This window comes from Stegodyphus dumicola, chromosome 4 (assembly GCF_044657685.1).
Source record: "Stegodyphus dumicola isolate Sdum_Otavi_A_Nest chromosome 4, ASM4465768v1".
Lineage (NCBI taxonomy): Eukaryota > Metazoa > Arthropoda > Arachnida > Araneae > Eresidae > Stegodyphus > Stegodyphus dumicola.
The window spans coordinates 225,828,717-225,853,146 of record NC_140771.1 but is presented as its reverse complement, the minus strand read 5'-3'; the positions used below and the strand labels follow the sequence as shown (position 1 = coordinate 225,853,146).

The following is a 24,430-nucleotide window of genomic DNA, read 5'->3' as shown; positions in this document are numbered from 1 at the left end:
ATAAAACTACTAAAAAACACAAAAAGTTTCTTTCTGGATTTTTCGGTTTCCGCATGGTTACCATTAGTTTTGAGGTCCAGGTAAATTCTTTATCATTGCTTATTACAGGGATCCCCAACCTTTGAATATGTTAAAGCAGATATGAGAATACCGGTGAGTCGGCGGGCGCTTGATTTTATCAAGGTAAATTTATAGCTTGATATAATACATAAACACACACACAAAACAAACAAAAAATCCGAAAATTTAAATTTTAGAATATAAAAGTTATTGACTGTATTCTTAAGTAAAGTAAATAGTTACTAAATGATACAGATAACAGTTTACAAATTCTTAGATTTGCAATTCATTAGTATAAAAATTCTTTGGTTTTTAGTTCCTTAGCATAAAATTTCTTTATCAAAATTGTCGGTTTCAATGCCATCTTTGGCATTGCGTTTCATCGGCCATTGCTTTATAATTAGGAGAATATGATTATATTCCTGCTCGCAAGCAATCAAGATCTTCATCTGTATGTTCATCTTTGATTTTGTGCTATTAGTAGTTGAAAACACTGATTTACACAAGTATACGGAACCAGAAAGCGATTTCATCTTGTAAGATGCTCTTAGTTGATGTAAATATGCACTTATATTTCTCTAATAAATCACTCATTATAAAAAAAAAAGTTTTGCATAATATTTTATTGAAGACGTAAGTAATATTTTTTATCGTGGTCGTACAGCAGCGTGCACATGTAAAATTGTCGGCGGGCGCAATAGGAGCCAGCGGACAAATGGCCCCTGGTTTATTTTACTATCTAGTTTCGTATGTAACTTGTTAATCAGAATTACAATTCACCGACATTATTGCAATGCTTACTTTAGCAGTATTCCTTTTCGTCTGCTTTATCCTGCATGAATAATTACGCGAAATACCTGCTGTGAAAGGGAGTCTGTCCACTCTAGCTCTTCTGCATTTAAATGGAAATGTAACACTGACTTAGATTTTAAAATGGAAGAGGGAGAAAAAGGGGAGGAAGAAGAAAAAATTGGTTTTACCTTAGAATTTAATTTATAAAAGTATATGGAATCATTATAGTGAAATAATGTGCATTCAAAATATCACGATAAGCGATCATGTTGGGATAAGTTACATTCTGTGTTATGACGAAGTATTTAAGATGTACACTGCGGGGGGGGGGGGAACTTGGACAGTTCTATATCTCCCGTTTTACTGGACCGATGACGAAATTCAAATTGCGTTTTTCATGTCTCGGAAGCGCGACTTAAGATATATATATTAGATTTATATAGAGCATTGTTCTAACATAGGTATTTTCACGAAAAATGGCATTGTTTCTTAAATGGCATGCCAATTGTTTTCCATATTTCGATTCTACGACTGAAATTATGCATAAATACTAAATTTTGTAAAATTTGGTGCGAAATTTAAGGAGAAATTCAAAAATTTATCTTGGCGCATTCTTTTCATTTTGCACCAAGAATAATTCACTTCGCAAACTTCTTAATTTATAGCAACCTATTTTACTTTTTTTTTTTTTTTTTTTCATTGTAGACGAGCGGAAAAGTCATTGCTCATACTTTCAAATAATTTTAACAAAGTGCGTAAATCACATTTGGCGTTCTTATTGCTTAAAAAAAAAAAAAAAAAAAAAAATGCTAAATTTCAAAACGCTCCAATTTGTGAATTCATGTATATCTTAGAAAATTTTGAATAAAAATCTCGAATTTCTTGCAGGTGTGCCTATAAATATATCTACTTTAAGATGACGTAAAAAATGTATAAGTTCAACAAACAAATATGTTTTCGAAAAATTTATAAAAAATATTTAAAAATACGAATTTTAAAAATTAATCATAAAAAGTTTGCTAATTATATTTGGATTAAACCTAAATTTCGAATTCTGGAAGAAGAAATCAAGTAAGTTTAATAATAATAAAAAAAAGATATATTAACAAATATATATAAAATTCAATTAACATTGAGGAGCTAAAATTTTGGGAGCTAATTTTTTAAAACCCACTCGTGGGATTTTTTACAAAACTTGGCAGTTTGGCATAATTTAAGTCGTAGAATCGAAATATGGAAAAAAAATGGCATGTCATTTCAGAAAAGGTACGATTTCCTGCCAAAATACCTATATTAGAACAACGCTATATATAAATCTAATACATATCCTAAGTCGCGCTTTCGAGACTGAAAAAACGAAAGTTGAATTTTTTCGTCAATCGGCCTAGTAGAACAGAAGATACAGAACTCACCTCCCTTTTTTTTTTTTTTTTTTTTTTTGTGCTGTGTACATGCTTTAGAAAGTATACTTTCCAAAACGAATTTGTAAAGGAAATTGATGCATATCACTTCGCACATGACACAAGATTGTCTACTTAGACCTTTGTTCGTTTTGGTTAGGAAACATGATTTGAACAACTGTTACTCATATTTATAAAATACGTAAATGTAGCGTTTTGCTTTTTGTTTCCTTTTGAAGAGTTAGTACGTGCTTCTTACTGAAATGTCGATATTGAACAGAGCGAAAGCAAATTAAAGAAACGAAACTTCTATAACATTTCAGGGGCTCTTCTGTAGTATTCTCTAAGCATATATCCTTTGTTTTGTATAATTCCATTTCCATGTAAATGAGTGTATCACTCATGTGCTCGGCCGAATATTAGATTATCTCCTTACTATTTTTTTTTTTTTTTTTTTTTTTTTTTGCTATTATTAGCGTATTTTTCTGTTTTCTTATTAAATTAGAAATAGATCGGACTGAATTTTTTATTATGGCCAACGCATACGAGATCTATCTGTTTAAACTCTATCAGAATTTCTATCGGAAATACCGCAGTATATTGGATTAAAAATTGTGTTCCTTATAGAGAAGAGGAATCAGAAGAGAAAGTAGCTAATTAGTCAATGAAGAGGAAAAAAAATAAGTAACAGCTAATCTGTTCCTTTAATATTTTTTCCCTTTGTATGAAATGTATATAAATAACATAGTGTATTGTAAATAAATGGAACGTATTAATCTAGATGTCATTAATTGTATACAAGACATGACACCGGCCACAACTGAATCTTACAGTCATCGTAACATTTCATAATCTTAAAACACTGTAGGTTAGGCAGAAATTCTGTGAAATTCGAAAATTACTTCATTTAAAGCAAATAGGTGGATAAATCTGTTTCAGAGTAAGGTTATTTAAGATATAATAAGACGCCGAACAAATATTAATTTAGAAGTCAAACAACAAACATCAGCGTTATATTTTCAAATTTTCACAGGACTAGTTTCGATGGTTTTACCGAACCATCATCCTCAGCTTAAAAAGCGCAAATGAGGAGCTCATTTGTGCTTTTGCAGGAGGAGGATGTAAAACCATCGAAACTAGTCCTGTGAAAATTTGAAAATATAACGCTGATTTTTGTTGTTTGACTACTAAATAAAGGTTATTTAGCTGTGAATGGGTAAAGATGCTCCGAGAAATGTTACAAACTCTGATTGCTAATTTATTTCTAATTCTGGCTTTAAAAGGAAATCTAGCCCATCAGCGGACGAGCGGTAAAAGCCGCTGAACACTGGTAGTTCGGTCCGGAGCTCGAGTCCCGGCAAACGGACTGGCTGCATGAGCGTTTTCGTGGTTTACCCCCATGTGCAATGTGGATACGAGCCAATTTTCCTTGAAAAGATCTCCACGGGGCATCCCTCCCTTTCCATGTAGTGCCTAATGGCGGAGAACGTGATAAGTAAAAATATTAAATCTAAGAAAGATAAAGAAGAATATTCTTTACCAGACGTATGTAAGATATGACTCTGAAAACACGATCTATTATTAGTTTAAATATTTACATTTTACAGAATTTTACCAGAACAGAGAAACATGATAAAATTTGTTAACATTACGTTATTTACAAGCACTTTATTAATGATATTTTACAAATACCTTGTTAAAATTATTTCTAACTTCTTTCTAACAGATAACTGTACATTTGCAAGTGAGAATGAAGTTAACATGAAGAGGACGCGGGTCAGATGCCGAATATTTTATTAAAAATCTTATTCTCATACCGAAAATACCACAATGTTATTAAGTAGCATATTTTTTAAATGGTCCATTGCTTTGTTTATTTTTTAACACTGCTTTTTTATCGCTGATAAGCAATGTTCAGTTTCATTTTTAAGCACACATTTAAATCACTATTCGGTATGAACTGACAATTCGCTGTTTTTAACAGCTATTCTAATGAACCATAGACTTTACATGAAATTAGACATTTTGTCCCACGTGATGTCATATGATCAGCAGTTCTAGTTAACAGCTGCGAAGTATCGATTCGTGGCGAGAATGTTTGCTTTCCCCAGAATTCCATTTCCGAGAATTTAGTTCCCCGAAAATGGCGCGTGGAAAAGGATATGATGTGGAGTATTTCTTGCCACCTTGATTTGGCTGGCTGTATCTTGCTTCTCCCTCCATCGATCTTTTAGTGTGGAAGGTTTTTAAATAAAATAAGGTCAAAACAAAGTTTTCCTAGTATCAACATTTATTAAAACTCATAAAATAATTAGGAAATAAAAGAAGAAAATGCTTTATGTTGTTTGATGAGACCAAGAGTTTAAATAATTATCTTTGCAAAACTTATCTACAGTTTTACATCATGAATATCAAAAATCCTTAATAAATTTATAAAAATAATGGTTGCGAAAAGTGTAAGATAACACTTGTACATTTCACAACGCATATTCTATTTCGTTATTTGGGTACTCCCGCTTTTATTACTTGTGACATAAAACCGTAGACAAATTTTATAAAGAGAATTATTCAATCTCTTGCCCCCGCAAAACTATAGAATAAATTATTTTTCTTCTTTAAGTCCATTAATTATTTTATGAGTTTTAAATAAAAGCTTATTTTATGAAAGCGTTTTTAGCGTTATTTTATTTTTATCTTTTTAGTCTCAATGACAGGTTGTCAATTAAATTATTCAGTTGAAAAAACGTTTTTCAACAATGAAAAATTACTCTTTTACTTCCAACGATCTGTTATGTCAAATAGTTAAACAAGATGGAGTGATTTCCCAAAATTTTTTATAAAATCAGACATTGTAAGTTTCTCATAAACTTCATTTAAAATATTTTTTTCCGCTCTATCCGAGGATATAAACAGTAAAATTTTGAGAGTTTTAATTTGTTCGTTAAACGAAAATGTGTGCAAAAATTCGTTTCAATATTAAATTTCAAAATACCTAAATCGAATTTTTATAAACTTATCGTTATACTATATTGTAGTGTCGTCTACAATGGGTGCGTGTGGAAAGTTTCAGTGAGACTGCTTATAGACAAAGACTTAAAAAAAAAATTATGGCAAAGTTTTGACTTTCGTGACAAACATCCTCAGCTGAATTTTTTTTTTTTTTTAAAAAAAAAAAGCTTATAAAAACTTGACTAGTTTTAAAAAATTCTAAAATTTTATCCAATTAATACTCACTATTGCTTCAAAAAAAGGGTGAAGTGTTTGTTTTATAATGTTTGGAAATTTTAAATCTCCATAACGCATGCATTTTTGGATGTTAGAATTTTAATCCCCCATAACAGAATTTAAGATTATGTCTCACAAAAAAAATTAAGAAGGTTAACTTTTAAAATGAAAGTTTAAAACTAAGTTTACGTATAAAAAACTTCTGAAAAAGAAAAAAAAAATTAAAACAGCACGATATATTTCATTGCATTTAATTTTCAACTCTAATCAATCCTTAAACTTTTTTTTATAGGTTAATAAAATAAATGCAAAGAAATTCGTACAAAAGCAACAAGAAACGTATGATGTAATGACATGATAAACGATTTTTCTCCTTTCTGCTTCCGACTGCAGAACACATTGAAAAAAATAATGTTGAAAATCGCCCAATTTTTTATCATTTTCGTTTTTAAAAGTGAGTGAGGAGTTTATTTCATAATCTGTGAAAATTTTAAAACTTTATATCTGATACATTTTAGGTGCTGAAAATTTAATATAATAGACTTTAAATAGTCAAAAAAAAAATCAAGCAAACTTGAAAAATTTCTCAAAATTTCAGAAATTACATTAATAAATTTATACAAATTTCACTTAAAAGACTTTTTTCAGTTACCATGACGACAAATTACAAGAGTGAAGTGTAACGTGTATACGAGCCAGTTCCCCTTAGAAAGTCCTCCACGAAGACATCCCTTCCCTTAAGCAGATAACCCTCGAGGCTTTGCCATAATCACACATACACACAAGAGCGAAGAGCATAAAAGCTTCTAAAAACTGAAAGCATTCTTCCCATGTATCTTTACGGTACAGCGATCCGCATTCGAAAATAAAGTTTACAATGTCTTGGGTTCAAGTCTTTGGAAGGGGGCGATCTGATTTCCTAAGACTTCTTTCTTCTCGAAACCTGTTGACTTAAAGTAATAAAAATAAATGTTTAAGATGAAATTTAGAAGATACTTTAAGCATGATGCAGGAATCAAGTAAAAGGATCTGAACAGATTAAATTATCTATGCGTTTTTGCTGTTTACGCGTTATAGAAGTAACTATAAATAAAAATATTTACTACAGACTATCGCTCGTTAACGACACAATGTGGTTATTCTGTCTGTCACAAACGTCATCCAGCTATTACACGAGTTAATAAAACCAGCTTTAATCTGACGATATTATAAGTTTAATTTAACTCGCAATAAGTTCAGTACAGAAATATATAAATCTAAACTGATTTCATTTAACTTGCCACCAATTAAAACGGGCGATTTTTCTTCAACCAGAAAACATTGTTAGTGAAGCTAACAATGTTTTCTAATTTTTGCTGCTGACAGTAAGACTATAATTCTTGTTACTACTATTATAATCTATATCGTAGAGCATTTGTTTTTATTTTCTACCTAACTTTGCTTGCAGTTACAAATTGCTAGTATCAAAAAACTTATAATAGAAAAGATCGAGTATAGCAGTTTGATAAAATATAAACTTTGCAGATGTGTAAACAGCAATATTATTATTAGCTGAAATTTAATGTGTGACTTGAAGAGATAAATTAAAAAATTGAAATCAGTGATAATCAGCTTTTAGTTGCCAATATATTAAAGCTTATTCCAATTTTTGGTACTTTTCCGTTTTGCCGTCGCAAGCGATAAAGTCGCCAATAATGGTACAACCGATGCCAAACGGAATATTCTCGCTGGTAACCTTTTACGCCTCATTTTCAAAACAAGTCGCAGCTTTTTCTTATCAGATTGATTGTTTCTTTCAATACTGGCATATCATTACATAGAATTTTTATCAGATAGTTCAGTTTTATGTCTAAGGCCATTTTCGGTAATTAAGTCAATTAGGATGCAATCACAGCGTTTACCCGAAGCCGAAAATGTAGAAAAGGTAAAGTCAAGGGTTAAATTCATCTATTCTAATGAGAATGCATTAGCGAAGTAAAGCACTGCAGTTTTACATAATTTCTGAGTAAGCTATTCGTACGAATTGAAATATTTCTTGCATTTAAACTTGTGTTCCAAATTAAGATTTAACTTAAAATTAATGTAGATAATTACTGAGAGCATTAGATTTTTGTAGAGTAGTTTACGTGAGATGAGATCGCTTGGGGTCACGTGATATGAATCGGCGAATCAAGATGTTGAACCATGAAAGCATAGTAAATTCTTAAATTAATGTCTTTTTACAAATTTGTTGCCTTTATTTATTGGCTTTTTATAAAATTTTAAGTGATATTAAAATGTTTATGCCTTCTTTTTTAAAAAGAATTCTTAGAACTAACATTTTTAAAATATTTTTTATCTGTATACTGTACGTTGTCGCTAATAAAGTCTGTTTGGCGAGATTTGCGCCGGCGAAACGGAAAAGTACCCAATTTTTTATTAATCTCGAGATAAATATGAGTTTAGTTATTTAAACGAGTTAGTGAACAGAAGATTCTAAGAGAAATTTTAATTACAGTAATATTATTTACTTACGCAAAGCGAAAATAACATAAATTAATCCAAACCATCATATTCGCTAGTTTAACGGACATTTAAACAGTTTTCTTAAAATTTATGCTGTGCAATATGATTTCTTAATTCCTTAGAAAGTTTAACCACATATAAAAGAATATACAATTTACCTATAAAACTTATTATTGATTATGAAGTAACAGTAAAAAAGGCATAGAATTTTAACGCAAATCTTATTCATAAAATATTATTTATATATTACAATGAAAAGCCTGGATAAATAAGATAAAATCAACGATATTTCACCATCACACAAATTTTATTGGGTCAAATTAAATTAATATAAATATAAATTATTAAACTGTTATTTAACATTACATACGTGTTTTGAGTTATTAAATCTTTACTGGAATCGGTGCAAGACAACATCCATTCTGATCATTCACAGCTTATGAATTTAACGTGAGAAAAATATCTAAACTTTCAAATTATAAAAAAAATCAAGCTAACCGTGAAATGTTAAGAATAAGAATAAAACTAATATTTTAAAATTACATTTGTTCGAGAACTAAAAAAATATTTATGCATCAGTATTAATATTAAAATACTTTATAGGTACTGATAAACATTTAATTCATGAATTACTGAAAAATTTATTATGGTATTACGAGTTATCATTATAGTACGAAGTGATTACCAAAAATACTATTTCACATTAAAATATAAATGCTTCTCCTCACAAAATAAGAAAGTAATATAAAAGGGAGTAAAATTAGTGATTGGCTTATGAAGAATTTCGAACTAAACAAACATCGATGAGCAAAGAATTTCAAAGGCACAAAGAACATACGCGGAGATTAGACAAACTGGTGATATTTGATTTAACTTTCATGACTAAAATAAGCGTAACGTACAAGTTCTGGTAACTCCGAAGACTTCCTTCATTTCGAATTCATACGTGATTGACATTTATTAGGACCAATGAGAAAGAGTTATTCAGTGGGAGGAGCGAGAAGCTTCGAGAACTTGCGGTTTTGTCACATAAGGATGAAATTCATATTCTCTACGATTCGACTTTCCTTGGCATCCATCTTCCATGTCAAACTCCCGAGACAAGGGTTCCCTTTTGTTTGATATCTTCGACTTTCATAGAAAACTTCTCTTGGATATGTGTGGAAACTTCACCGGAGATTATCTATAGTGTCGGAAGTAGCATTAGAGAATTCTTGCTGATAACAGAAAAAATTAAAGTATCAAAATATCAGTCTCCGATTTTTCTTCCATCAGATAACTACGTCCGGTATTACACAACGTCACGTGTCCTTGTGCGCATCTTCTTTTAGGCGGCAGATTTCAGTGTAAGCGCGATAGCTCCCGCAGTAATAGTATATGTAACTAGAAGTAGAACTTCAATTTCAGAGTTGATTCTAGACTTAAAAACGACTTTTTCACAGTCATCTTAGCTTGAGCGGCTACCTCAAATCATTGTCAGTTTGAACGTCTGACTCTTACAGTTCATAACGTTACAAGCTACAAGGTAAGTTTTGATACATATTATATTAATATTTAAAAACTGCTCTGAAAGGTTTGATCATTGTTTCCCATCTTGTTTTTGAAGAATATTTCTGAGTGATGTTTTAAGTTTAAGGCACTGCTTAAGCAAGGTCAAAAATTTCTGCTTTGGGGCAAAGAATATTTAGATGCCCCTACATATTGTTTATATACACAGTTATACTAACACTAGAATACATATAAGAATTGCATATGTGGATGGTTATAAAAGTACCACCATTTTGAGTATTAGAAATTAATTAAAATCAAAACAACTCAAAACATACATGATTGCTGTCAGTATATAAGTAAGCTTTATTAATGGTGAAGTAATATGATAGCATGTTTTTTTTTTTTTTTTTTTTTTTTTTTTTTTTCGTTTGGCATGGTCATTTTGAGCAACTCGATCTAAATACTTTTTGTCGGTATCACTAATTTCTGGAGGCCTAATTCTTAAAACAAAAGGTTTGTGGAAAACTGTGCCACTTGATAAAGTGAAATATGGCTGGCCGCCGAAATCAGGCCACAGGTTTCTTTCCTATCTCATAATTTTGGTATTTAAAAAAAAAATTTCTAATATTCCTTTAGCTTTTTGAAAATTTCCTGAGGTATTACAATCTAGTTTTTAATTTTATGTTGTAACCTATTAATTTTTCTTTTAGCATTGGGGTTTTTAGTACAATACAGTACTAAAGTACAATACAATATATATTTTTAAATTCTAGTTTTATTTTTTATCATATCCCTAATAGAAAGCATAGAAATGCAATGGTAGTCTGTTAATTTTAAATCTGTTTGAAATCATATTTATCGCATCATCAATGCTACTGATGTAACATAATTTACGTCTTAATATTGTTTTTCATTTAATTTCCTTTCAGTACGAAGCCTTAATATGTTTATAAATTTACACCAATCGGTTGTTTGAATTGCTTCCAAAAGTACAGCAAAGTCTGTGTGTATTCAGAGCAAGTAAGGTAAAATGGTTGTAATTTCGTGAAGTTAATGTCTGAATGTGAAATGGGCAGTTATTATTGCATGTAAGATACAAATAAAGAATGATAGAGGTGTGTGTGAATGCTGCAGTCAATGATTCGGAGGCTATTTTGCTGTGTAAAAAAAAAAAAAAAAAAAAAAAAAAAAAAAAAAAAGGGTTTTCATCCGCAGAGAACCCGTTGGCGCCGTTGCATTTTTACTCGCCAAGCTCGCGGTTCATCGGCGATGAGCCGAGCCGCAAACGTGATTTTTAGTGCATTTAAATTTATTTACAGACAAAACAATATATTAAGCATATGGTAGTAAAAATTCACAGATAATAAGCATGTAGATGTAAAACTAACTGGTTAAACGTGATATACTAAATAAATTTGTATTAAATTCAAGTTAGCACAGAAAAGAATATATTAAGCATAAGACAATATATAAGCATTTATAACGGAAATAAGAATTCATTTGAAAAACATAAATTAGTATTAATGTACTGAAATTAACCGGTTAAACGTGATAAACGAAAAAAATTTCTCTTAAATTCCATTTAACACAGAAAACAATATATTCCTTACACCAGCAGTGTTTTGCTAATTTTGATGATCATGGTGATGCATCAAACTATTCTGTCATCTTAGATAATCAATAATATTTTGTATTTCAATTTAATCATCTATTTATGTCACACCTGCCATCCTCTGAAAGGTTATTGTTAGAAAAGCATTAACAATATATTATCTTGTTAAAATTTTACGCCAGAAAATTGATTTATTCTCATAATTTTAGATGACAATAACCAATAATAAAAATAAAAGCATTACTTAGTTATTTAAATTGCTGGTTCTTAGAACTGTTAATAATTAAGAACACAACCTGAACAGCCGTGTTACAAATTAGCATTCACCCCTCCCGCCGTATTTTCTTCCTTTCATCCCGAACCAAGAACCGGCATCTATCTACGAAAATATTTCTATCTATTCGTTGTTAAAAAATTCAGAAAAATAATAATAAATAAGACTAATATAAATCTGCAAATGCGAATAACGACAGTGATAATTCAACAAAATGAACGCAAGAGGAATGGTTGCAAACTTCGAACATGCGAATACGATAAATCCGCTGGGTTACCAGGTTTGAACTATTATCGCCAAAGTTGGCGATGTTTACATTTACCGGGTTCTCTCCGGAAGTGCTTCCAAAAAAAAATTGATAAACTTCTATGCCCCATCTACTGGTTTGGCTAGTTCTAGTATTGATGTTTTACATTAAAATCCTTACTTACAATGATGTATGTGCGTATTATTTTTAAAACGTAATAAAGTTCAATGTATTCGATTTGATTAAGTTGTAATATGTAATTCTTTGCATTAGTGATACATTTATTTTCGTTGAGTAATATAAATTTTATGCTTTCAAAGATATCATTCGTATTACCCAATGGTGCAACTTATTTTTGCGTATGCGCTGGTGTTACCCAGTATCGGGTTAAGCGTCTAGCAAGCCCTAGACAAAATTTAAATTTAGTTCCTATTTACAGTGGCTCCCAAAAGTGAACAAACACTTTAAGAATTTGTAGAAAAAGTAGCCTGGAGTTAAATTCGATTATAAAGCCCAGTATTTTTTCATATCATCTCCATGTGATTTTGAATAAAACCAAACTTTTCTTTTCATAATACTGACCTATTTTCTTTTTCTAAAATTCAAAATGTATGGTGTTATAGGTAAAACATGCCACAAAGGTTATCGTACACGGAAACATTTTCGTAGAATTTCATAAAAAAAATTTATAATCCGACACTTTTTTTTTTTTTTTATTTTGAATGACGTTTAAAAATTTGTTTGGTTTTATTCATTGCTTGCTTACTTCGATAGAATTTAATTAATATTTAAAAATTTGTCGTAGTCGTAAGAAAACAACAAATATTTCTCGAAAATTCATCATTTTTCATGATAAGGGTGAAAAATAGATCCGGGATATCGTTAAATTAGTAAATTTATCCCATTCTGCCTTGTAGTATGTGATAAAAGGCTTTAAAGAAGGAAACTGGATCGAAAATAAAGTAAGAAGACGTCGTCCGGCGAAACTAATTCAACGTGATAGAAGATTTATAGTTAGAAAATTTGTGAAAAATCCACGTATGAGTGCTATAAAAATTTCTAGAGAATTTACTGAAAAATATTTTACTTCAATTTCACCTGAAACTGCTCGACGAGTTATCAGATCAGCTCAGTCAGATTTACATGGGCGCCCTGCTCAAAGAAAAATTTTTGTATTTGCAAAAAATAGTCAGTGGTCTTCCTTGGTGGCGCTCACTCACTCACTCACTTCCCTTACCATAATCAATGGTAAATAAGCCCGAAGCGCATTGGAATCATGTCTTATTTGCAAATGTAAGAAAGTTTAACATTTTTGGCTCCAACAATTTTGGAGAATAAAAAATGAGGAACTTAATCTCAAGGCTTTGGTTGGTACAGCAAAGCATGTCGGTGGAAATGTTTTTGCTTGGGGGGGGGGTGCATGTCAGTTATCAGGATTAGGTAATTTAAGTATTTATTGATGGCATAATGCACCATGCTCTTTATTTAAATATTTTAAAAGGAAATTTAAAGTTTATCATCCTAAAACTTGTGCTTTGGAAACATTTTTTTTTTTTTTATCGGGATAATGATCCTAAGCACATGGTCCTCAAGATTCATCTTTGGTGTGTCTATAACCATCCACAAATTCTAAAAGCACCACCTCATTCACTAGATTAAAACCCGATATAACGTATTTAGAGATAATTACAGGTTAGACTACGAAGACACAACATAAAAACATAAACCGAATTAAAAACAAGAATGATGGATGAATGGAAGGACATTGATGCATATATCACCCCCCAAAAAATCTGAAAGCTTTCAGATTTTATATTACCCCCCAAAGAGGCGTTTTTTTAATGTTTTGTGTGTTACCTTTATTTATTAAATAGCATATTCTTCGCACTTGAACCATAAAATTCAATTTAACAGCAATATCACAAAATATTTAAATGAGCATATCTTAAGAATTTCCGATACACAGTCTCGCGCGCTAGAGATAAAAATGTTTTTCTGTACAGGTTTTTTTTTTTTTTTTTTTTTTTTTTTTTTTTTTTTTTTTTCATGCAGTGTTGCCTCGAAACTGGATGGATGGCTCTAGGTACCATCGTTTTATCACAATGCGAGAAACATACATACGTTTATGAAGATTCTTCACTTTTTAATTTCTTTAAATATAATACAGGGCTTTAATATTTGGTGGTAACAATTTAAAAAGTGATTCGCCATTTATAGTGAATCAACGAATATGTGCAGCTATCTTTAAAGTACACAAATGTTTTTGTGTAGTAACTTTTCTGCTATTTTTCTATTATTAATTTTTTCCAAAAAAAATTACTATGTTCATAAAATAACTAATGTATTTTTGCTAAGAGAAATTTATAGATGTTATTAAAAAATCTCATTTTCAAATATTAATTTTTATTAATGAATAAAGCAATATTTCACTGAAACTCGTAAGTGTACGAACACTTTTGTGAATCACTGCATATTAGTTGCTTCTGATAAAATTTTAACTAATATCACTTAAAAATTTGAATAATAGTACCAACACTAGTACAATAAAAACTGTACGTTAAAAGAGATTCTTGTGTGCATGATAAATGTATAAAAATGTCTAAAATTACAGTTATGAATTAATATTTTTTTAAAATTTTCATTTCAGAAAATTTGTCAGTAATATGTTCTTAATCTGAGAGAGAATTAAGAGTAGCTTTTTCTATGGCAAGCATTGCTAAAGACCTTAACTTTTCCTGTCTGTTGAATTTCTTAATTAATTTTTCTCTAGTTCTGAAACACAGAAAACTATCTTTTCAGTTGCATTAATCTGAGGTATAATTAAGTAAATGATGAATAATATTTCTGTATTAAAAAAATTTAGAAACTGGAATGATCCATTTTTTATCAATGGTTCGCCCCCCCTTTTTTTCTTATTTTATTTTTTCCGCTATTAAAGAAAATTGTATCCATTTTTTTCCTTATTTCTATTATATAATGTGATAAGTTCTTAAATGTTCAAATGCTACTAAAATGTTTGAAATGTTATCTTTCTTTCTAACTTTGCTTGACCAGAACACCCCATTCCATTTTCTAAGACTTTCTTGAGTCTATTGATGTAAGATATTGCGACAGTTATTAAGTTACATCCACAGAGGGTGTTCACACATTTTTGTAACGATTTTGCAAAGATTAATATTTGTATCAAACCTTAGAGTTTAATTTTCTGATATGTTCAATCTTATAGCCCTTTTGTTGAACTATCATATTACATCTTGATTTCCAAAAATAGGACTGAACTTTACGGGACCAGTTATCACCAAGCCTAACTTGAAAGCTGATACAACGGATCTTCAGCCGCTCCACTTTTGTCGACAGCAGAACCATATGATTCTGTATATTCTTTGTCCTTGTCTTCTAGGTGGACTTTAATTCAAAAACTTAGAGCTAATTTCTCGAACCGTTAGAGTGTGAAATATCTCAGCCATCTGAAGACCCGTTCAAAATGCAATCAAGTGAAATCCAGTCTCAAGGCAGGACAACTAGTTTTCCTGAAGGATAAATACAAGACTCTCATGAAGTGGACACTAACTCGCGTTGAGGAGATCTTTCTTGGCCCGGATGGACTAGTACGAGTTGTGGACGTTAGAACATCAGATGGAATCTTTCGTCGAGCCGTCTCCAATATCAGTCCATTCTCATTCCCAAATGATGTTGCACAACCGTCTAACAGGGAGTCGGGGTGTTTCGGTTTGAATAGAAACTTTTCTGTGCCTCGGAATGGCAACAGTCGTAGACACATTAGGTTATTTAGAAACAGGAGCTATGAAAAATGAGCAATGCCCTCGCAGGGACTCGAACCTCTGGAATACGCGGAGAGTGTCCTGATCGTTACACCAAAGGTATGCTAAGAAAGAGGGAGAAATACCTTATATACTCCCCTTTTAAAGGGCGACTGGGGATTATGAGACCCATACACTGGTAGTGGAAAATCATCATCCACCACCTCCTCTTTTTTTTTTTTTTTTTTTTCCGGGCACCTCTGTAGAGACATCAGGTTATTTGGAAACAGGAGGCATGAAAAATGGGAAATGTTCTCGCCGAGACTTGAACCTCTCGAATACGTGCCGAGCGTGCTGACGATTACAGCACGAATGCGTGCCAGGAGGTCGGGAGAAATACCTTATAAAGTCTGAACTTGATTTCCGATTTGTTTCAATGCAGCTCGACTGCTGCTGGTGAGATGTGAAATAGATTCTAGATTAGATTAATTTGTTTGGTATTTTAATAAATTCCCTTTTAAATTAGATTTAATGTTGATTTAGACAGAAATACCTCTGAATCGCACATAAAGAAATTTAGATGCGGCATTTAGATTCATCGTAAAATTCGGTTAGATACGCAGTGCCATTTGTCTATTAGCCTAGCGTACATTAGCGTACAATGTTCTTTAACAACAAAAGTTGCGTGTGATACTCTATTGGGAATATTTTCAAGAACTGGTATTCCGAAAACTATAACAAGTCATCAAGGTGTAAGGATCTTAAGTTTTACTAACGTTTATTTTATTTTAAATCTTTACTATCACTTCTTATTTTCTACTTCCGGCCAGAATTAAAAGCGTTAACTTATTTATGCAAAATTTGTCTGGCGAACGCCAAGTACTTAAGTTGTGGCTTTTTGCCAAGCGAGAGAGAGGAAGGAGTTAGTCGAAGCAGGCCGCTTACCTTAGAAGTTTTACTCAGTTGCTGGTTGCCTTCCAGGCCAGAGGTTTAATCCTCTTGATAATTTTAAACGTATTGTAGTGTTAACAGTTCTCTGTACTACATACGGCTTCCTGTTAATATAAGGCCAATCTTCCACGTTTATTATTTCAAAGTTAAGTTAGCATTTAGTTATATTTTTATATTCTTACGTTTAGACCACAAGTAGTGGGTCTTTATATTCCGAAGTACGGAAATTATTGTAAAGAGAGAAAAATAAAGGGTTTTGTATACCCTTCTTGTGTATCCTGTCTACTTCCCACAGTTATTGAACATAGCTTTAGTAAGCTCCCTGTTCCGAGTCAGGTCCTTGCATGTTCCCAAAGAAAGTAAGACGGAACATTGAACCTGATAAAGGGACCAACTTTATTTCTCAACTGACACAATTTATGAAGCGTGTTGGATGTCATCCAAAATTTTCAGTTCCAAGATATCCAACTAGTAATGGCCTTGTAGAGAGATAGAATAGAGCTTTGAAAACCGCTTTGCATATCATCCGCATGGATCTATCTAATTGGGGTGAATATCTGCCATGTCATGGACAGATTCCCAATTCTACTATCTGTGTGTCTCCTTTCAAGTTAATGTATGGTCAAGAGATACGAGGTCCACTGAGTGTTCAGAAGTCAAGTTGAAGTGGTGAGATACCAATATCTTTAAACCGGAAGCAATCAGTTATTAATCATTTACAGGAAATGAAAATAAACTTAGAATGAGCTGCTGATCATGCAAGTTTGATAGCATCTGAGAAACAAACAGCTTATTCGAATTAATTTAATTGCTGAACTGTGTTTATTTGCTTATTACTGACTCATCCAGTGTCGCAAGATGGATTGGTCCAGGAGAGATCATAAAGTCTTGTCCACTTCATTTACATAATGTCAAACTCTCTGGTGGGAAAAAACGACACTCTCACGTGAATAAAATCAGAATGTATATCGCTAGAATAAACGCGGTGGGAATTTTTTTGAAGACGAAGAAGTTGGAAGATTCATCCAACTGCGCAAGTTTCATCTCAAAATAAAGAAAGTTCAGTCATTTCATCAGAACTTAAAACTTAAACATTTAACGAACGATCACCAGCAGCAAAAATTTGACAACTTATATGAAAGAACGAATCACTGTTTATAGGTATAGCGAAGAACGAGAAAACCGCATATTTACCAAATTCCTCAAAATTAAAAGCCCATATTTGATATACAAATTGAAGAGCTGTTAGAACTTGATTTAGAGAGTTTGATTCATGCTAGTAAAAACATTAAGATTTCTGATGACATAGTTAAAATTAAATGTGGTTGGACAACTGTGAACCTTCAAGTTATGAATATTTTTTTACGTAATTAGACTAAATATATTGTTGTCATCTTCTTGTTAAGTATATTGTATTTTGAGTTCTGTTCCACCCACTACAAATTAAAAGCTGGGTGGAGGTGTCGCTCATAACGGTTGTGTAAACGTAATTTTCCATAAAGTTATTTTTCGCGTTTTGGCAACACCGTGTTTAATTTATGCTTAGAATATTAAAGGAAAGGCACTAATGTACTATATTTTCGTACTGAGGTGATTGCTTGTTTTATTTTGATTACTTATTCCTTACATATGTTTTTTTTAATTGGGAAACCGAGCGAATGAATAAAATTCAAATAAAATGTCACAACAGTATTAGTCATATAAGTACATGCATTATACATTCATTCTTCTTTCCGCCGAACTAAATGGCACTAAGAGTACCGTCATCCGCAGAACCAGGCACAAAGGTTCGAACTCTGCCCCCGCACCTTGGAGAGAGGGACGTTTAATAAAATATAAATCAATCATTCTACTTACTAGATTTAAAAAACGGCGTTGTTCTCAGTACATTTTGCTTAAATTTTAGAAACATTCAAGAAAGCAATACTTTTCGTACTTATTTAAGCTAAAATAGGTAGAATGTATATGTGTCCCGAAGGTATGATGAGACTTAGATGAGACTACTGCAGTACCGAAGGGCCCGGGTTTGAATCCCGGAGAAAGCATGAATCTTTGTAAATGTAAATTGTCTTTGCGACGTGGGGGCACTCTAAATACATGCCGAGCCGAAAGTAATCTCGAGAGATTGATGGTAGGAAAAGTGAAGTGGGAGACCCTCTTACCCGTCCCCCAGGGGTGCTCTTCATCAAAACTGGGGGCGGAACTGAGCGAAGTCGTATTGCCACCTATATGGTGCTCAAGGCTCTTGCCAACGGCAGGCGCAATCTTGCCACGTCGAATTTCGTGGGCTTGTTCTGATGTTACTGTAAAACAAGTGAGCTAAGTCACAGTAACAACAGTATGTACATATAGTGGTATCTTTAAGTCTTGTATGGCATGCAGAGTTGGTACTATAAGATTTGATTCTAACTCAATAGATTTTACAATAAAAATATCAGTGCAAATCTACGTTTACTTTTGTAGGAAAGCAATTAGAAATGTAACATAGCATGGGTTCAAAATCCAAGAAAAAATTTTAACCAAAATCAAGTATTTGTAAGTAAAATGCGGCTAAGCTGTACAAGAATGAATATGTATTGATTTAAATTCACTTCATATCACAGAAAATCTTACCCGTGAAAGCCAACAGAGTGTGTGTCTTTATGTGGCCCTTATCAAAGATCTTATGTGGATATTCATTCAAATTCCTTCTTAAATTTCTTAGGGAAAGAAATGTATGTAAGCTTACGTTTAAGGAAAAGGAAACTTTTACAAGTATATGAAACAAGAAAAAAGGCCAGCTTATTTTAAGTTCATTTTAGGAATTAATTTCTTACATGTTTTATTTTCTTAAACATTTTGCCTGCCTTTTAGAATTTGAAAAATAACAGCACATTTTCTACATAGTTACCTATGTATTAAAATATAGCACTTTTCTATAATATTTTACAGATGAATCTATCAGCAGAAACTTGCACGGAGGGAACTTCTGAAGAAAGACAGGCAAAACGAAAACGATCTGATAGCGGTAGCAGCAGCCAAACTGAAGGTATGGAAGAATTTTTACTAATAAAATAACCACTCTCCTTATGAACGATCGATAAGAGGACCACCTCTGATAGTGACCAGCATTTCTATGAAAGTAGATAAATTTCAATATTATTAATTACATTGGTATTCTCTTAAGTGACCGTTCTCTAATCCAATCAGATCATCAAATATGCTTTATGATGAGAACCAAAATATCTAATTTGACAAAATTATAATAATTTGAAACTTCATCAATCAAAATGTTACTTTTCCATTTCTTACTACAACATTAAAACTTTTATATAGGAAAACAGTAGTTAATAATTTAGCAAAATATAATTTTCCTTCAGACCTGACCGACAACTCTGTTTAATTGATTTATCATCTTCGAAAATTTTTATGCTAAATTTTTCATTTCTTGCAGTGAGGATGGTATTTCATAAAAATTAATATTCAGGTGGGTCTAAGGCATTTCTTTTTTGTCTTTATCGTTAATGCAATTGGTCACCTTTAATGAGAATTTCAGTCCATTTAATTATTAATGCATTATTTATTATTTCATCTCAAGCGATTGAAGTAAGCTAAGCATAGATGGGGAAAATGTGTAGAAGTATAAAATTTCCAAATTGTACTTAAAAGTACTTTCCAAACTTTCATATTTTTCTAACTAACGTGGCTTCAGCTTCACCCATATGTTTGCTATTAACATATCTGTTATGCATATGCGTATAACATATATGTTCTCCATATGTTTGTATTATTTATTCATCCTTAATCCCTATCCCCGAAACTTCTAACTGCTTCAAACAAAATAATTTCCTCATTTCCTTTAAACCTGTTAATAAATTCAAGTTCCTCAATCATATTCCTACTATAAAACTCTATTTAAACGGCTTTGATGCGTCGAAGACAAACTTATAGAATGGCTAAATACTAAGTTGGGGCTATGCCCTCAAATCAAATCCCTGGGAGCGGATCTGAGTCTGCCGCTTCTCTTCCACTACCACCAAACTACTTGAGAGAATTTACAGCTCGCCAGTGTTTTAAGTGCCCCTAATGCAACAAACATTCCAACGTTTTTGGAAGTCAAAATTGTTGCTATCATGGATTCGTCCCTCAATGTGAATTTCGTAGAATCTTGTCAAATTTTCTTGCATTGCAATCTCATTAATAATTTAGGTATAAATTCATTATTGTAAGCCGTGTGAAAAGAAGTACTGTGATTCCCATCTCTCTTCTTTCTACCAAGCATTCCAACTTCCAAGTGAGGCGGTACAACCTCTTTTACATTCACCATGACAGGAAAGCTTTGGTAAAGTTGTTATCAACTTCCAACAAAACTGCAGTTAGTAATAATCTGTTTTTGTGTCTACTAAATTAAACATTAGACGCTTACAAACATATCGGATCCATGCCAAAGATCCAATCCATCCAAAGATCCATGCCTTTTGGGGGCAGAAAGAAGTAAGAAGATCTTAAATAACGGCATTTGTTTTGTTGTAAAATGCACAGCTTTCGTTTTTTTGGAAGCCAAAATGATTGCTCTCGTTGATTCTTACCTCAATGTGAATTCCTCAGAATCTTCCCAAATTTTCATGCATAGCAGTCTCATGAAAAAAAGTGCTGTGATTCCCATCTTTCTTGTTTCTACCAAGCATTCCAACTTCCAAGTGAAATGGTACAACTTCTGCTACATTCACTATGACAGCAAGGCTTTGGTAGAAGTGTTACTAACCCTCTACAAAACTTCAGTTAGTAATAATTTCTAATTTTCGCTTATTTTCGCTAATTTTTACATTAAATCTTTTCATCTGTATACCTTATTATTGATATAATGATAAAGTAAAGCATGGGAAAAGTTTTGCATGCATGATTTACATTTTACCTATTTCTTTACACTCATATGAATATAAAATCTGCTTGACATTTATTGTTTTATATAAAATTATATTTGAAGAAGCACTGCAGGTATTCTGCACTGAGAAGCAGAATTTTAATTGCAACCTGTAATTTCTCGCCCCCCGGAAGGCAGAATAGAATTCACAGGCATAATGAATTAACGGCGTGTGCACCGCATAAAAGAAAAAAAAGATCATCCCATGGTCGGTATGTTTATTGTTATACCGTATTTGCGTTCGGAAGCCTAAGTTCTATTGTTATAATGAGAAACATTTCTGAAAGATCCATAATTACATATAACACTTGTCTTTTGTCTTCAGCTTTATCAACAGTAGAAGTTGTATACGTATGTATTAAAAATGTAGTAATAAACTTTCCTTAATACAGAAAGAATTTGGACTTATACTGACATTCTTTATTTTTTCAGTGACTGGAGAAAATACAGTAACTGACCAGAGTATACCATCAAGAGAGGTAAAGACACCATGGATCTACGCTTTTGCTCCTAATATCAAAGAGATGGAAATAGATAGCACTAAAGTTGGAAAATGGCTTTTGTTTTACAACAATCAAAAGAAGTGTGAGACAACAAGTCTGACAGATCATGACCTTGCTTGGCAGAACATAGAATCCCTCGTGTTAAATAATTATCAAAATGCAGGTATTATAGAGGCTAAAGCCTCCACAGCTCAGGCAGCTACCAAATTTTCTTCGGGGAGCTCATCTAGAGTAATTTGTTGTTACGTAGCTGATTATACAAACAAATATGAAGTCAAAAGAGCGGCGGACGCAATTCGACGGGTTATCAGTCTGTCGTTTCCCATATATTTTAAAACAGACGAAGCTACATATGCTCGTCAGTATAGTCATTTGGGTAAGAAAAACGTGTCTATGTACATGCACACACTTAACAATGATCTGTTCGAAAGAGATGAATTCGGCAAATGGAGAAAATTAGATTTATAAGATGTAATTACTGGTGCATCATTTACAAGTACGCCAGAACTCCGAGGGTTTCAGAAAGATTGCAGCATTAAATAGCTCTAAATAATTAATTTCAGATTTATATATTTGTATAAAAACTTATCGCATTCCTAAAACCACTAAGTGTTCTGCGATTTAAGTTCAAGACATCTTGCATCGCTGAAATCTATTGGAAATACCCTGTATAATACAAAATGATTTATGCTACATTTCCCAAATACATAAAGCGTTTATGATCAATTATCTAGACACTGAAAGTAAATTGAAGCAAACAAAAGTAGGGGTAAATCTCTGTTGAGAAAGAACAACGTGATATGCTTTGCACAAAGCTATTTAGCATCTTTTAAATTTCTCAATAACTTTCGTTAATTTATTAAGCTTCTTAAATGTGTTATGTTTCTGTACCATGTAAAAAAAAATCTGATGTGTACACTTCCTTGTACGGAATATTAAATTATACGCATTTTTTCTTTCATTTTATTTAAACTTATTAGATTGAATTAACCTACTTCGCCGACAGCGCATAAACCACAATAGAATAAATGCATTCTTTAAACCACTTTGTTTACCATAGCGACACTCTGGCGCTAGGTTTACTTAACAGTATTATATTTCGTTCATATCATAACTCAGAATGCAGAAAATGCATATCATTTAACGAATTATCTAATCGTTGCCACATGTTCTATTCAAATACTATAATAAAGCTAGAACTATGTATAAAAGAAATTAAGCAAACAAAACAAAAAAGAAGCAGTTTTTCACAGACGATTCAGTATTTCTCATTCAATTAATTCAGGTCTCACTTCGCGACAAAGCAAAAATACATAAAATCTCAAAATATCGGTATTAAAAATTACGAAGTAAATCTTAAACGCTTATTTCCTCGAATAAATTCCAGAATGGATTAAGCATGATTTAATTGGCAATAATAAATGAATGCGTTATCTTTGTTGTTGCGAAGCTAAGTTTCTCTAGCTTGGCAACAAATCCACTAGTCTCCTGTTTCAAATGTAAACATCAATGGCCGCCATCAAATTAGGCTTAGCGGCACTTAAACAATTTTAAAATTGTTGATAATTCTAAAAATATATATACAGATTTACAAAAGACATAAAACCCTTAACCGGAAGATAAAAACAACATAATTCAATCATTTTTAAAGCAAAAAATGTACAATTTACAAACATATAAGAGTAAAGCAACTGAGATCACTGAGCCGGGTAACAGAGTGGATATATTTATAAATATATTTATATACGTTTGCCGCGGCCGATTGAAACCAAAATACGAGGTGCACATCTACATGTTATAGTAGTCTTATATACAAAATTTCAACGTTCTGAGGCTACTCGTTTTTGAGTTTTGCGAGATACGTACGTACGCACGTACGTACATATGTTCGTACAGACGCCACGAAAAATCCTCTTCAGAATTCATTTTAAAGCAGTTTTTATGGAGGAAAAGAATCTTTTATTCTGTCCTTACGTACAGATATCACGCAAAAACATCGTTAAATTGCATTCGAAAGCGGTCAAAGTGGATATTTTCGTTGAAATATGCTGCCTGAAGCTTTTCGCGATTACAATACTTCTTTTTTATTTCGTACAAGGAAGTAAAAAGGTTTGATTCATTGGTTCGAATATTTTCAATTAAATAAAAAAAAACTGTTTATATATGTAAGGTTGTTGGAATTTTAATGTATGTATGGTTTCTCCCTCTTCGGAAACCAATAACATCTAAAAATATTTTTTCTTAATAGTGCAAAGACAAATTAATTATGCAAATCTTTTAATGTTTTTCTAGAACTTAATGGTACTCGTAGATTTTCTATTGCTTTTCTTAACAAGAATTCATATTTGTAACAATCGCAGTTATATGCAAAATTGATATAATTTTAATAATTCATGTTGTTACGATTACACATTTTCAAAGACAACTTTTTTGCAACTTTATTACAAATTACAAGCGGATTTTGTGATAATTGTACTGATTTTACTAGTCAGTACTGATGTCATGTAAAGTACATGATTCAATAAAATTGTTTTTTGTGCATTTTAGAAAACCGTATCAGGACTACAATTTCTTCTTATTGCCTTTGCGAACATAACTGGAGTCCTGAGTAAGAACATGGAGTTTACTTAAAATTATGTTTGTAGAAACTGTAAAAGATACAACACAAATGGTTAAGGGTTTAACTAAACTTTTATTCTTCACAGT

At 31.9% G+C, this 24,430-nt stretch overlaps 1 protein-coding gene across 1 annotated transcript; it reads left to right on the top strand.

Moving 5' to 3' along the window:
- The first annotated feature begins 8,864 nt into the window (after positions 1-8,864).
- On the top strand, positions 8,865-24,275 carry LOC118184212 (uncharacterized). The gene is made up of 3 exons (XM_035353848.2): positions 8,865-9,507; positions 19,250-19,346; positions 21,654-24,275. Exons 2-3 carry the CDS (start codon positions 19,250-19,252, stop codon positions 22,190-22,192), a joined length of 636 nt encoding a protein of 211 aa, XP_035209739.1. The 5' UTR covers positions 8,865-9,507; the 3' UTR covers positions 22,193-24,275.
- Positions 24,276-24,430: the final 155 nt, after the last annotated feature.

Coding starts and splice junctions, on each gene's coding strand:
- LOC118184212 (XM_035353848.2), top strand. CDS start 19,250: ATGAATCTATCAGCAGAAACTTGCACGGAGGGAACTTCTGAAGAAAGA. Junction 19,347..21,653: donor TAGCAGCAGCCAAACTGAAG/GTATGGAAGAAT, acceptor TTATTTTTTCAG/TGACTGGAGAAAATACAGTA.